The 15,939-nt window shown below is 45.9% G+C and overlaps 1 protein-coding gene across 1 annotated transcript in view; it reads right to left on the reverse strand.

Annotated features, from left to right (window-relative positions):
* Positions 1-219: 219 nt before the first annotated feature.
* Cnst (consortin, connexin sorting protein) overlaps positions 220-15,939 on the reverse strand; it is an 83,449-nt gene continuing 67,729 nt past the window's right edge. Inside the window, exons 9-11 of the mRNA XM_059280443.1 lie at positions 13,359-14,278; positions 3,124-3,259; positions 220-777 (exon numbers count right to left, since the gene is read on the reverse strand). Coding sequence (XP_059136426.1) covers positions 572-777; positions 3,124-3,259; positions 13,359-14,278 — 1,262 coding nt within the window. The 3' untranslated portion in view covers positions 220-571. The remainder of the gene's footprint in view (positions 778-3,123; positions 3,260-13,358; positions 14,279-15,939) is intronic.

The raw sequence follows: 15,939 nt of genomic DNA on the forward strand, positions 1-15,939 counted from the left end.
AGAATAAAGGTCATCTTGGTACTCTAGGCTGGATATCCACGTGTGGTAACTGCTTCAGACGTACACGCACCCAAACAACCATTTCACAAATGGAGAATTTAGAGTAATGCCCAAAGCATAAATTATACAGCTCCCAGATTAACTAAAAAATGGCATTGGAACCATAAGGTAACTCTCTGATTACAAAGAAACGTATTGCGCGGCGGCGGCGGCGGCGGCGGCGGCGGCGGCGGGAAGCAGTGCCTATGGAGCAACGACTGTAAACCGGGAGTGTCCTTCAGCCCTGCACGACAACGCTGCTCAGTGTGCTTCACTACACAGGCAAGCAGCAAGGAGAGGCGTGCTCTCCACGGCGCCTTCCCTCCGTCCCCAGTGCCCACACCAGCATCAGCCTTCCTCTGTGCGTCATTCTGACAGAGTTCTCTGGGCTGCGTTTAAAGTTGCTGTTTCTAATGTCTGTCCTGGGGTCCTCGCTGCTGGGGAGGGGGAATGTTTCGTGACTCCTGAAATAAAAGCTGTCTGGGAAGTTTGCATCTTTGTCTGTCTGTCAGCACGCCTGTCCCACCTGCTGCTAGGAGAGGTAGACCCAGTGTTTGAGTCCTGCCACCCCCTGCAGCAGCTTCGTGTAATAGAAGTCCATGTTGTCGGCAAAGTCTGTACAAACAGGTGACTCCATGTCACCCAAAGTGCAGTAGAGCGCAGTCCCTCCAACGCTGAGGAAAACCGTGGCTATGCACAGCAAGATGAGCAGGATGCAGGAGCCACTGCTGACTTCATCTGCAAACAAGAGAACAGCGTCACACAGCCCTAGTCAGTTGAGTCTCTTCACCTGCTCTTCCTCTAACCGCAGTACTCTCTGCCTGCTAATCTATGCTAACAACCTAGTTTATGTATCTCTTCCTGCTTCCTCTTCATACCGTGAACAATCAGTCCTCCGTATCTGTGGGCCAAATAGTCTGAAGAAATTTTATCTGTACTAAGTATGTACTCTTTTCTCATTGTATTCCCTTACATAATACCATGCAACAATGACTTACAAATTATTTAGACTCATGAGATAGTATATGCAATCTGGATGATTTCAATTGTGGAGCCAACTCTCTGACCCAAGACACTCTAACAAAGAATAAATAGCTGGGTGTGGTGGCGCACGCCTTTAATCCCAGCACTCAGGAGGCAGAGGCAGGAGGATTTCTGAGTTCGCAGCCAGCCTGGTCTATAGAGTTCCGGGACAGCCAGGGGTGTTACATGTGAAACCCTGTCTCAAAACAGGCAGAAAAGGAACAAACAGAAAGAATAAACCAAGTATGCAGGAAGGACTGGGGTGATGGCTTAGCTGGTAAAGGACTTGGCTCACAAGCCTGAGGGCTAGAGTTCAATCCCTGGAATTAATTAATGTGGAAGAAGAGAACCAGCTCCCCAAAGTTGTCCTCTGACCTCCACGCATACACTGTGGCACAGGTGTGACTACAGTAATCACCATCCAAGCACATAGGGGGTGTGAACAGTCCATGGAAACACTGCCATCTCAGATAAGGGTCTTGAGTGTCTACAGATTTTATTATTCTAGAGTCTTGGGTCCTGTGGTACATGGAAGTACATTTTAAAACCATTTAGGTATTTGAAAGTATCTATTTTGTTTAAATAATATACATTATGAGCTGTGGTGGGAACAAGCCATGAGTGGCTGTGACTGATACAAAAAAGATGCAACGTGAATGTGAAATAGATTCCAGCTTTGGAGGCCTGAGTGTGGGAAAGAGGATGTGAAATATCTCACCAGCAATTTTCCCACACTGATCAATCACATGCTGCAATCTTTTTGATACACTAAGTTAAATGAGCACACTCCATATAGTTTTACTTTTGTTATGTGGCTGCCATAAAATGTAGAAGCACCTATGAGGGGCTGGAGACATGACTCGTGTCTAAGAAAACTGATTGTTCTTCCGGACGACCCAGGTGTGAGTCCCAGGCATCATGTGATGGCTCACGACCCTCTGCAACTCCAGTTCCAGGGGATCTGACGCCCTCCTCTGGCCTCCTCAGGTACTGCACACATGTGGTACATAGGCACACATGTAGAAAACACCCATGCACATAAAAAAAAAATCACCTATGAGCGTCCACATCACACTTCTAGGACACAGTATGATGAGTGGAAGGATGGGCCTCTTCAGGGAGCTCCAGGCAGGTGGTGAGGTTCGCACCTACACACGTGTAAGCCTTACCTAAAGGTTTCATGACCGCTGAGACCGACTCACACACTGTATCCACCTGCTTTTCACTGTCCTGAGCGGCAGGGCAGTGACTATTATTTTGTGTTTTGAGGAGGATGAAGCTGAGGAACTTGGTGAAGAATGAGGTGGCCTGAGAGTTCCAGACCCTGGTGCCCTTGTGTGTGGTCAGGATAGAGGACTCCACAGGGGTAGGGGTGCGGTGTGGAGGCTGTGCTGGTTACAACAAGATGCTTGGATAAAAATAAAGCATTCCCAGGGCCTTTCAGCTTCACAGTTGAACACTCTAGGCAGCTTTCCTGCTGTCTTAGAAACACAGTTCAGCGTTCACGCCGTTGCTCAGTGCACAGAGAGGCACACTCACCGGCCCTGAGCTGGTTTCCACTTCCCTGACTCACCCCTGCCTCAGGTAACTATCTGCAACCACCCGAGGCAGCTGTGCTGTGAGAACAGCCTCAGTGCTGGCCAGGGACGGGGTGCTCAACAACAGCTGGGCTGAGCAGACGCCTTGGGAGGCGCTCAGCTTCCATTCGGAGGAGAGACTGCCTCGTGATAAAAGAGGCACTAATTTGTCACTGAAAACAAAATCAAAAACAAGCTCACTATCGAGGAAAAAAAGGAAAGAGGAAAATACTAAGGAAAACACCTGAGGTGAGTTTTAGACTTGGACCACTTCTGGACTGGGGAGACCACAAGGCCAATTTTGCAACTCACTCACTTATTTCAGCAAAAAATGCTTCAAAAATTCAAGCTATAACTCGATTTCTTTCCGTCCCTGCCAGAAGACACAGAGCAAGTGCACACAGTCCTCACAAAGCCTGCTAGCGAACATCGGATCACATGACTGTCCAGCACTCACAGCTGGTGAACCCGGGGCTGAGCGCACCTTGATCCAGGTTATCATCTATTTCCTGGAACCGCACTCTCCGCTTAGCTGGCTTCGGCTGCATTTGGGCAGCATGGTCTCCCATTGTGTCATTCCGCTTCTTTAGTATGGACACCAGCCCTTCTGCAGGAACAGCCTGTCGGAGATCGATCAGGAGAACCGGTTACGTTAAGGTGGGTGGGACTCATGGGTGATGTGTTACTCATGCAACCACAGGACACCATTTCAGTGATTTCTACTCCAGCTCTCTTCACTTAACAATAGGCGCTCTCGCCGGGCGGTGGTGGCGCACGCCTTTAATCCCAGCACTTGGGAGGCAGAGCCAGGTGGATCTCTGTGAGTTCGAGGCCAGCCTGGACTACAGAGGGAGATCCAGGAAAGGCACAAAGCTACACAGAGAAACCCTGTCTCGAAGAAAAAAAAAAAAAAAAAAAAAAAAAACAATAGGCGCTCTCTCTATCTCTCTCTCTCTCTCTCTCTCCCTCCCTCCCTCCCTCCCTCCCTCCCTCCCTCCCTCCCTCCCTGAGACAGGGTCTTGCCCAGGCTGGTCTTGAGTCCGTGGCAATTTTCCTGCCGTAGCATGAATGCTGGGATTACATGTATGTGCCATGACATCTGGCTCAGTGACAGTATTTAAGACACAAAGACACAAGGCTTAAAATATATGTGGCGGCAAACTTAACATCAAATGAGTTACCTCAGCTCCTCAGGAAAAGTACACATTACTAAATGATCTCTATTCATAACCTTCTGGGGACTTTTCTTCTAGAATTTCTCTCAATTTTCTACGACTCATTACTTTGTATGCAGAGGTAAGGAAACGATTTAGCCAGCACCCCCTAGTTCTTCTTTTTTCCCCTCAGATAAGGGTCTCCTTCATCTCATAGCTCAGGATAGCTTGGAACTTGCTGTAGCCCAGGCTGGCCTTGAATTTGCAATCTTCTCTGAGCCTCCTGAGTGCTATTGCACCTACCCTTACTTCACCCTCGTTTTTGTAAATTTAATTGGAAACTACCCAAATTTTGCATAGCTTTGCAGAACTGGGAAGCTGTGACAGTTTGGTGCTTCATGGGAAAACTCTGCATCAGGTACCTTCGCCCCCCCCCCCCTTAGTCAGCCTTCTGATTTTCACACACCTCTCTCCTTCCTATACGCCATCTCTTATCCCAAACCAAAAGCACTTGCTTGCCATTTATTCAGGAGCGAAGGCCTCCAAAGTGCGGGGGAGGGGGAAAGAGGGTCAGTGTGGAGAGGCAGGAAGGAAGAAGCTGCTCACTTCTGCACACCCCAGCCGACTGGGAGGAGGTGCCTGCTTGCTTCAGGCCACAGATGGTGGGCACTGTGGATGTCAGGGGCTGTAAGCTAGGACGGATTGTAATGTCATTTATCCGATCAATGGCAGAAAGTACTTAACATGATTTCCAGTTCCAGGCAGCAATCTCGGATAATTACGGATTCCATTAGTTCTTTTTATAATTCAGAGCTTTTAGGAGCAAACAGCTCTAGACAAATAGTCTTCTACTGGGTTCTCTGAACGTGGGTCTATAGAAACCATTATCTTAAAAAAAATCAATAAGTCAGCAATTTATTCTTTTTATAGGAAATACATATTTCCGATACCCTTATTCTGAGAAAACTAAAGTACTTGACTGACATTAAAAGGCTAAGCACAGGGCTGGCAAGATGGCTCAGTGGGTAAGAGAGCTTGCCACCAAGCCTGAAGATGGGCCTGAGTTTGATCCTTGGAACTCACAGAGTGGAAACAGAGAACCGCCTCCCTTCACACACACACACACACACACACACACACACACACACACACGCTGTGGCACAAGCATGCCCCTCTCAATATAAAAATAAATATAAATGTTTTTACAAGGACAAACGTGTAGGAATAGATTTTTAAACTTTCTTTAGAAAACATTGGAGAACTCCTTCATAAAACAATGGAAAACGATTTTACAAGCACCTTACTTAAAATGAGAAACAAAGACACAGGTTAAGTTTGTAAAGAGCAAGGAATGGAGCCGGCAGACGGCTAAGGAGGTAAAGCATCTGCTGTGCAAGCTTCGAGTTCGATTCCCAGATCCCGCCCCAGGAGGAGAGCACTGACTTGGACACGCCTGTGGCGTGTGGGTGTCTGCACTCGGACACAGGTATCACACACGTACAAAATACGTAAATAAACTTCAAAAACCTTAAAAAGCAGGGGACAGGAAATAGAAATTGGTTTTAATGAAAGACATATAACCAGCAATCTTTGTATTTCTAGAAAATGTAAAACGAAAGAGAAGAAGCCTCATGGAATCTTCATTATCTTTTTCATTAAACATTCCTCTGTTATACGTTTGCCAGTGGTAAATTTACCTACCATAGGAAGCTTTATCTTTGTTTTCATAGAGAGTGTTGCTATTTTCTCAGGCTGGTCTTAAAACTCCTGGACTTAAATGATCTTTCTGCTCTGGCCTCTTAATAGGACGGCAGGAGTGCCTACTGCATGCCAGGCAAGGATTCTACCACCAAGATGCGTCTCTAGCTAAGGAGTTAAGGTGCATCACTGCAGAGGTGGGCAGATCTCTGAGTTCAAGGCCAGGGCTATATACACAGAGAAACCCTGTCTCGAAAAACAACAACAATAACCAAACCAAACAAAAACAAAACAAAAGAAGTGTTAAAACCTGCTGAGCAAGCATGAAGACCTGAGTTCGGATCCCAGCCCCTGAGTAAACAGCTGGGTGTGTCTATGCACCTGTAACCCCAACACTGGGGTGGGGAGTGGAGACAGGCAGACACTGGGGCTTGCTGGCTGCCTGTTCTGCTGAAAAACAGCAAGTTCCAGGTCCAGTGAGAGACTGTTTCAGGAAAATAAAGCCAACATCTGATAGAGGGACAGAAGAGACCTAACACCCTCTTCTGGCATGTACACACTGAGGGACAGCGAGAAGGGTGAGCCCAGGTACACGGTTAAGTGCATCACTGGAATATTAATTCTGCATTTGTAAATTTAAGAAACAAACTATAATCAAACGATGTTGGAAGTATGTCAGACCGAGAAAAGTCCCCTGGAATGGCACAGCTGGTCTCAGTGTGGCAGCGATCAACCCTACCTTACTTCTAGGAGACTCTGGCTCAAGGCCGCCAAGGGAGGCAAGCCTTATTGAGGGCCGTCTTGTTTCCTTTGGGTGGCAAAGGACTAAGGGAACTTTGGAAGGAGGACAGAGGCGGAGTCTGAGAAAGCACTGTGGCATGGGATGGATGTGGAGTCTGCTTTGACTCTGGGCTAGGGTCAGGCTTCCCCTTCTTCACAGCAAAGTGCTTTAGTTTCCAAGCCTGCCCCACCCGCTCCGGCCCTTTCCTGTCCCACTGTCGGAAGTGAAGGACAGTGCTCTTCCATGGTAGGTTCTCCCAGTCTCCTTGGGTATTTTTTCTAGGTTTTTCTTTCTTTTGTGCGTATTTTCTGTTTCCTACGGCATACGGCACATACACAGGACCAAAGCACAATGGGTCTGAACACGAGAGATGCAGGCCACGGAGGGCAAATCTTGGATGCAGGAAGTCTAATCCTTAGGATGTGCCCTCTGGGTTTTTTTTTTTTTTTTGTTTTTTGTTTGTTTGTTTTTTTTTTTTTTTTTTGGTAATAGTTTGGAACAAAGAGTTTGAACTTACCTGAAACAGAATTCCTACTTCCCACAGCATAGCAGCCAAAATCAGACCTACCCCACCCCAGAATTAATTAACTAATTCCTTTCTTTCTTCCTTCCTTCCTTCCTTCCTTCCTTCCTTCCTTCCTTCCTTCCTTCCTTCCTTCCTCCCCCCCTCCTTCCCTCCCTCCCTCTTTCCCTTCATGGTGTGGGGATCAGGACCAGGGCCTTCTCTATGCTAGAAAAAAAATAAAGAAAATTTAAATCTCCAAAAGAGGTTTATCTGTAAGAGTAAATTTAATTTCCTGTTTTCAATTAGCAAATTGCTTTCTTACCCAAACACTATATACCCAGCCTATCCGCTCAGAATGTCTGAGCCATAATTACTGTAATTGGTGGCACTCTGCTAGATGCCGGGCTGGAAAACATCCATCTGCAAATAAACAGCTCATCCTGCTCAGCAATCATGGCCACCTTAAACAGTAGACCAGAGTACACAAAACAAAATGGTCCTGTGACCCGGAACTGCAATTCTTGACAGGGAGAAGAGGGCAGAACATGCTGCAGTACCTTCTCACCAGATTATGGAGGAAATGGACCAAAATTAGACCATTTTCATCTGGAAATTCAAAGCTTGTCAATTTTAAACAAGAACACATGCTTGGCTTCCAACTAACTTGACAATGAACACCCCACAAGCCACATTAGTATACTGTGTGTATCTTTTTTTGTTTTTTAACTCGAGACAGTATTTCTTTGTGTAACAGCTCTGTCTGGCCTCGAACTCACAGAGATCCTCCTGCCTCTGCCTCCTGAGGGCTGGGATTAAAGGCGTGCGCCACCGCTGCCCGGCTTTATTGTGCGTATCTTAAACGCCAGCGATTTCACTATGGATGAACGTGTGCTTTTAACAGACAGTTCCACACTATGCCATGCTCAGTCCTCACAGGCATTATCAGATGAAAAGCCATGTAAAGAGCCCAGGAGTGTGACTGAGTTCACACTGCCAGCAACGGGCAGAGTTAAGAACAAATTCAGGGTGAAATACTGAGACCTGATCTGTACTGTTGGGATTTTACTCTGTGCTGTATGTATTTGTTACCATTAGAGTGAAATAAATGGAATTTTCAAACAAGATGTACAAGGCTTTGGCTTCCCAGAAGTTGTTTATATTTTCTACCCGAAATTCTGATCTTTTGTATTCCCTAGTTAGAGGTACTTAACTAACGGCTATTCTTGTCATGGAGGATGGCTGGAACATGGAAGATCTTCGGTACTTAACTAATGGCTATTCTTGTCATGGAGGATGGCTGGAACATGGAAGATCTTCGGTACTTAACTAATGGCTATTCTTGTCATGGAGGACGGCTGGAAGATGGAAGATCTTCGGTACTTAACTAACGGCTATTGTTGTCATGGAGGACGACTGGAAGATGGAAGATCTTTGGAAGGAGCAGATTAATGTCATGGCTACTGTCACAGCCAGACCCGGGGGTGACAGTTAATGTGGGAAAGCCATTTCACAGAGGAGCCTGTGGCTTCCTCGGGCCTCCCAAGGCTAAATCTAGGAACACTGCAGCAGAATATGCCAAGTGGGAAAACAGATCTCGGGGGAAATACGCCATGTTGAATTTCTAAACGCTTAAGAAGGAAAAAGCGTCTTGTTAAAAGCAAAACCAGGGACTTTGTAATGTCCTACCTAAACATGTAGATCCAGTGCAGCCGCAGGCTCCTGCTCTTGTAACTAGCTCTTGCTTGCACGAGATGGGAAGGAAATGGGAGTGTGAGGCGGCATCCATTTTCCATCTCCAGAAGACTAGGTGAAGAGCTGCCCCTTTCATATCTATAACCGTTCCTCACCCTGCTGGAGTGATTTTGCAGATTTTTCACACTGTATTTTACGTTACTCACTGCGGGTGTGGGTGTGGGGTGCATGCCAGCCACAGCACACATGGCTGGACGGAATCAGTTCCTCCTTCCCACTACGTGGGTTGGCTAGGTCGAGTTATCAGGCTTGGCGGCAGCTGCCTTTAGCAGCCGAGCATTCGCTGGCCCCTTTACTAATATTTGAAACTACCCTGTTCATTCTTATGTGAATTTGGTTACAATAATCCATCTACAAAGCAAGCCTCACAGAGACAAGCACTTGATCTCTGTTTACTGCGGTCCTCTGGTCTCTATCAAGTACTAGGTTTAGTACTATCAAGTACTAAACATGCTGGAGAAAAAATGAGTACACCCAGCACACAGTTAGAGGCTAGACAGAGATAGAGAGATGTAGCCAACAGGATCCTTATCTTTCGGGACCTGGGAGCTTGGTATGGAAGAAATATGCCTGTGTCCTATAGTAAGTAGGGAAGACCACAGCTGGGCAAGACCATAGGAGGAATGCTGCCCCACCCCACATCATCCTAAGTTCAGAAAGCATTCCAAGAGAACAGCAACGTCATGGAGTTGGGCACTGTGCTGGGCACTTTACGTACTGAGGGGCAAGATCTGGATGCTGAGGCTTGGGAAGAGGGTGGCCCATCACTGCACAGCAACAGACACAGCAAAGACAGCAAGGAGCAGAGGTCAGAAAGTGCAAGGGCGTCTGGGGGCAACAAGGGGGCCAGTCGGACTGCAGCTGCAAACACAGCCGTAGGAGATGGTGCTGAATGTGGATGGGCCAGACTACCGAGAATTCCGAATGCCAGGTACACAGGAAAGCCTTCTCTGTGAAGTTACAGGGAGCCCCAGGAAGGGGACACAAAGACACTGTAGGGCAGAAGTTTAAGTCAACAGGCCAAGTGTTAGAGAGGTGGACTGTCTTTGACTTAGTAGTATCTTTTCCTTCCTTCCTTCCTTCCTTCCTTCCTTCCTTCCTTCCTTCCTTCCTTCCCTCCCTCCCTCCCTCCCTCCCTCCCTCCCTCCCTCCCTCCCTCCCTCCCTCTCTCTTTCTCTTTCTTTTGAGGCAGGGTCTCCTATGTAGTTTCAATGTCCTTGAACTCACAGAGATCTGCCTCCAAGTTGGGATTAAAGGTCTGTGCCACTATATGTGCTCAGGCCTACTGGATATTTTATGTGTTTAGGTTTATTTTTATAAATGTTTTGCCTGCATGTATTATATATGCGCCACGTGTGTACCTGGAATCTGACTTCAGAGGAGGGGGCTGAATCCCTTGGAACTAGAGTTATAGATGTTTTCAAGCCACCATGTGGGTGCTAGAAACGAACCTGGGTTCCTGGAAGAACAAGGGCTCTTAACTACTGAGCCATCTCTCTAGCCACGAGTAGAGAGTTTTAAAAAGATGGGGACATCTCTATCGCCCTACAGTCACAGTCATTTCATTTCTTTTTATGACCCGATTGGCCCTTCTGGGTGTCAGTTTGAGACTCCAGATCTACACAGTGCTAATGTGAGATCACAGGGAGTAAGAAGGGCTACATCAAGGAGAAGACACTTATGAAGCAGCTAATGCAGATGTCCAGGAAGAGCAGTAAATATGCAAATTCGAAATGTAATTAGAACAGGAAAGGAACTCGGTAAAGAAACATGTCAATCAAGATGCAATAACTAACTAGAAATGTAAAAAGCAGTCTAAAAACAAGAGGCAAAAATGACACCATCTGGTACAATTTAAAAATGGGCGATCCCAGGGTTTTCCTCAGGGACTAGTTAGAGAGCTACATAAATCAGGGGTCAACCATTCCCACCCCTGGTGTTCCTGGAAGCCAAAATGTGAGCAAGCTATATCCCTGCTTCCCTCGAGAGATCCACCCTGAGCAAAACTGCCATGGCTGCTGTTTGTAAGGCTCTTCTTTTCCTGACCTACAGAACAGCCATCTCCACGACTCCCCTCAACATGGCTGCTTAGCATGGACCTCCCGTCTTTATTTGGTAAAGGAACCCCACAGCAGCTAACCTTTTTTAAAATTTTAATTTTAAAATTGTGTGTGTATGTGTCTGTGTGCACTCGGGCACACATGCAGAGGCCAGATCGGGGCATCTTGAGACAGGATCTCTCACTGAACTTGGCACTTGCCAATTTTTAGCTAAGCTGGTTGGCCAGCAGACTCTGGAACTGTGATGGCAAGAGCAGGGAGGCCTGATACAATCAGGTTGTTAGCAGTGACAGCGGGGAGCCCCTACCAACTCAAGACTCTCAGTAGACGCCACAGTGCCCAACAGTGCCAGGCACATGATTCTTTCTGTAGAGGTTTGCTGCAAGCACAAAGCAAAAACTGGTTTAAAGTTACATATGCACTTCAGTGAAAACTAAGGTTTTAGAATTTAATTATTAAGAATTTGCCCGGCAGTGGTGGCACACGCGTTAATCCCAGCACTCGGGAGGCAGAGCCAGGTGGATCTTTGTGAGTTCGAGGCTAGCCTGGGCTACAGAGTGAGTTCCAGGAAAGGCACAAAGCTACACAGATAAACCCTGTCTCGAAAAACCAAGAAACAAACAAACAAAAAAAAAAAACAGAATTAGGGGCTGGCATGCTCAGCAATAGAGTGTTGCCTAGCACATATAAGACTCTGTGATCTACCCCCAACACAAACAAATAAATAAACCAAAAATATGCTGCTATTTTTTTACTTACAGTAATCCCAGCACTTGAGAGAGAGGGGCAGGAGGATCAAGAGTTCAAGGCTACCTCAAATGTTGAGATCCCGTCTCAAAACAGAGAGGAACAATAACGCATATGTGTGTGTGTGTGTGTGTGTGTATATGTGTGTGTGTGTAAATAATTACACTTATAAGGAAACGTATGTTTAACCTGTATGTTTTACCTAACCTAGAGCTGCACTTTTATGGTATTAAGAAAACACTAAAGTATTAGTGATTTCTGTTAGTTTAAGACTCTTGCAGACAGGCAGATTTTATTAAAATACACAGTTAGAATAGATATTGGAATAAGTATTCAGAAAGTACACTAAACAATGTATTTAGCACCGCCATAGAGTATGTTGCATTTGTTAACTGAATGAAGCTTCTTCTTATACAGCAAAACTTAACAGACCAATACATTTTAAAAAGGAGACCCTTGTGTACTAACTTCTCAAAGAGACAACTTTCAACTCTACAGTTTCCTAGCCACGGACGCATGGGGAAGAGACACTGTGCTGTGATACCAGGAAGGAACACCCCTGGTTGGCTGTGACATCACTGGTCTGGTGACCCCTGTACAGAGATCTCCTCAGGACAGACCCATCTCTCGTCTGTTGTTTCTCGAGAAATATTTTTGAAAACTGCTAAGATATATAACAAAAGTACCATTTTATCTCTTTTTATACGCACAGTTCAGTGTATTATAGTCAAATGTTGTAACCGATCACTACCACCTGCTACCTAACTACACCATCACCTGGACAGACACTTAGTATTCACTGAGCAACAACTGAATGATTCTGGTAAGGGAAAATTAAGACACAAAAATCATAGTTTTGTGGGAACTATCTGACAATCAAATAGCCTGGTAAAAGTAAACATAAGAATAACTACTGAGCTTAAGGCTTTACTTTAAAAAAATCTAATTTTGTCAAAAAAATCAAAACCATAGTTAACTAAATAGTAGAACAATGGTCTCAGGAAGCTTGCCATGGAGTTCCATTCTTTAAGTTAAATTAACATATAATTTGTTATCTATTTTTGCTTTGTTTTTCTACTTTCTTCTTGAATTCACCTTTTTCAAAGATAATGCTGTTAGAATACAGTGGGCATACATGAGAATTTTAGGGGCTGGAGACAAAGTCTCACTCTGTAGCCAAGGCTGGCCTCAAACTCACAGAGTCCCTCTGGTCACAGCCTGCCCAAGGCAGGGTTTACAGGTGTGAATGAGGACAAGGGCCAACTTCAAAGGAGAAAAAGAACAGAAAAAGCATCCCCACTTTCCCAGCAGGCTCAGAGAGACAGAGTAGACCCAGGGGCCTGTGAGCCTGAGGCCCCGCCCCGGATCCACCCACCGTGATTCCGCTCTTCCCACCAGCTCCCTTCCCGGGAGAGCAGGACACCTGCTACGGCTTTTATCTTTATTTTTCTAGACTTACTTTTGTATTTATCTTGTCTTCCCAGGACTTTTAAAATTCTCTTATTAAACAAAGGACAACAGTCATCTTTCCTTGCTTTAATTTTTCTATTTAATAGCTCAAAAATTCATCAAGTACCTCCCGGTGTCATTATTTTCAAACTTTACTCTGTTAAGTCTGTTTCTAATCATTTAAAATGTATGCTGATACACTAAAGGGATAATGAGCACACACCAGGTTTCCTTTTCTGTGGGTATGAGGAGAAAGATTCCCTGACTCAAGTTCGACCAGTCTTGTCTTCACCTGAGCCCCTGAGAATGCTAAACTGAACTCACAAGGCAGACTAGGGAAAATGGCATTCATAACCACGCCTGTGTCTAGAGGCAGGCAGAGCAGCTTCCTGAATCGCAAACACAGCAATGACTGAAGCATCCGACTCAACATGTATGAGTAACTTGACAATAAACGTTTATGTTAGTGGAAACATTCCCCTCAAGCTCAGAACCAGAGAAAATTCCTAAAAACAAAGCAGCACTTTGCACATGTGAGAATTCATCTTACTCTTTACTTCCTCCCTGCCTTACCTCTGCAATCTCTATCTTCTTGGCCAGATCATCAAGGGAGAGTGAGCTCTCATCAGGAGGCAGGTTCTCCTGGAGACTGTAGGACGCCTCTTCAGGAGAAAGGTCTTGGAGGAGGTCAGAGTCGTCGTCCTGGATATCTTCATAGGAGAGGGACTCTTCAGCATCTTTTAAGCATCCTTCCAACAGGCTGTTCAGATAGTCTTCGGTTTCCTTACTGACTTGGTCTTCCTTATCCCGCCCTTCTTCTGGGGCCATACACACTTCTGGACACAGTGTACTTACGTCAGACGCTTTACCGTCACCACAGAGTGCATTCTCAGAGCCAGGCTCCAAGTCAGTCTGACTCTGTGCTGATTTCCCATCAGGCTGCTGTGATTCACCTAATTCACCGCTCTGAAGCTGATCCCTGGGCAGCGCTTCAAATACACCCTGAACTGGCAGGCAGAGTTCTCTTCGGTGTGTCTGGGAATATTTACCCTCTGAAGTCAACAAAGGAGGTATACTGCCATGGCCCAGGAAGAGCTGCAGCTCTGTCACTGACTCCCTAGGAGGAGGCACCTTAGGGTCTTCAGCCACATCGGGGCGGTCCTCTGAGGGAGGTGCCTGCACACAGCTGTCATCCTCACGGACACTCTCGGCAGCAGCTGGCCCTGACCTGCTCCTGGCGGTCTCTGAGGACTGGGTGTGGAGCTCCAGTGCAGCACGGGAGCCGCAGAGCTCCTCCTCCTCCTCCTCCTCCTCCTCCTCCTCCTCCTCCTCCTCCTCCTCCTCCTCCTCCTCCGTGTGGTCCTTCCCTGCAGTCACCGGAAGGCCGGGGGAAGCTGCCTGCCAGTCCATTTGATGAGAGACGGGGCTGCTCTCTTGGGGCTGCTCTTCACGCTGGCCTCCACTCGGTTCCATGCCAGGGCAGATTTCAATCTCTGAAGATGAAGAAAAGCGAGCTGCTTGTGAATTCCAAACAATGCTTTGCATACACAGGTGGAGAAGGGACAGATGAGTACATGTGTAACACAGATCGCTCTAACCCTCCCAGACAGAAAGGCTATCTGTTGCACTGCAATGTCCTTAGGTAGAACCTGCATGCTAAGTATTTAATAAATAGTACTAACGATTCTTCAAAAACATGTTAAAATAAATGAATGATTCAGTCTTCATTATTTTTTGGTATTTTTATATATAAATGAATACACTTACTGGTCTGTCTAGTGAAGTTAGAAAAGTTTTTCCTTCCACTTAAGGCATAGCATCCTGAGTAAATACTTTCAGGTAACCTTAGTAACAACATAAAATGTAAGTAGAATTAAATCTAATCGGAATGAACAAGAGTTTGTTCAGATCAAATTTGTAATTTGAACATAGTGCCCTTAAAAATGTGCTTTCAAAGATAATGTCTTAGTACGTGGTAACAAAGGGAACAGAAAAAGGATACATTTTGACAAGAAGGAGAAACAAGTTTGAATTCCAGCCTTTCTATCTGTTTACCAGAATAAAATCAACTTAAAACACTTTTTAAAAAAACCTTAAGACATGCCTTTAATCCCAGCACCCAGGAGGCAGAGCCAGGTGGATCTCTTTGAGTTCGAGGCCAGCCTGGTCTACAGAGTGAGATCCAGAACAGGCACTAAAGCTATACAGAGAAACCTTGTCTCGGAAAAAAAAAAACCAAAAACCAAAACCAAAAAAAAAACTTAAGACAGTTAAAATCCTTTATGTAAATAACAAGTGGATATTGCCCATTGGTTAACAGAGAAACCTTCTTGCCTTGTTAAATGTTTCATGAAGGCATATAATCCCCACAAATAAGGGTCAGAAGTACAAGATAAATTAATAATTTTATGATTTAATTTTAATTTATTGGAACTTCAATTACCAACTGACAGTCCAAGCTGAATCCCTATCACAGGCCAGGCATTTTTTTAAGGACCATCTCAGATGCCAGAGAAGCCAGGAGCTGGTGGCCTCAGCTCTAAATGCAGAGGTGGCACTAGGAGTTTGGGGTTCTCCCCACCCCCAGCTTCAAATATCAGCGAGGACTGAGAAGAACTGGCCATCTCTGGAGAGTCCTGCATCCCTGCTCTCTCCACTCTCAAGGTTTGACTGCAAGAAAACAGGTGGGCAGCTGGTTCCGTGGGTTCTGTGCTGTGCCCGAGCTTACTGGCAATCGCTATCAGACGGCCCCTGAGCTCACTGGCACCCTCCTCAGACAGGCAGGTGGAAGGCGAAGGTCAGAACAAGGAAGGACACAGCCAGGGGGCAAAGGGTCAAGCTCAGTCACAAATTCCCATACCCAAAGGTTCAGAGATAGCCCCAAAACAAAACATCTGTAGGATTCAGAGGCTAAATGAGACTAGGGAGCACATTCCCTAGGTCCTGGTAAACCACAAGGTCGGAGGGTCACCACAGGTTGATCATTTCCTTCCTTGTCCAGGATTCAGTCCACACCCCTTCATAGGATAGGCATTAGCAGGGTTTGGCTTGTTGAAGCCAGTGATAATCCCTACAGTTTACTCAACCAAAGCATGAGGTATTCAGTTAGAAGACAGAAGATCCAGGTTCTACCTAAGAATCAGGGCACCAGACA

The sequence above is a fragment of the Peromyscus eremicus genome, chromosome 15 (genome assembly GCF_949786415.1).
Source record: "Peromyscus eremicus chromosome 15, PerEre_H2_v1, whole genome shotgun sequence".
Lineage (NCBI taxonomy): Eukaryota > Metazoa > Chordata > Mammalia > Rodentia > Cricetidae > Peromyscus > Peromyscus eremicus.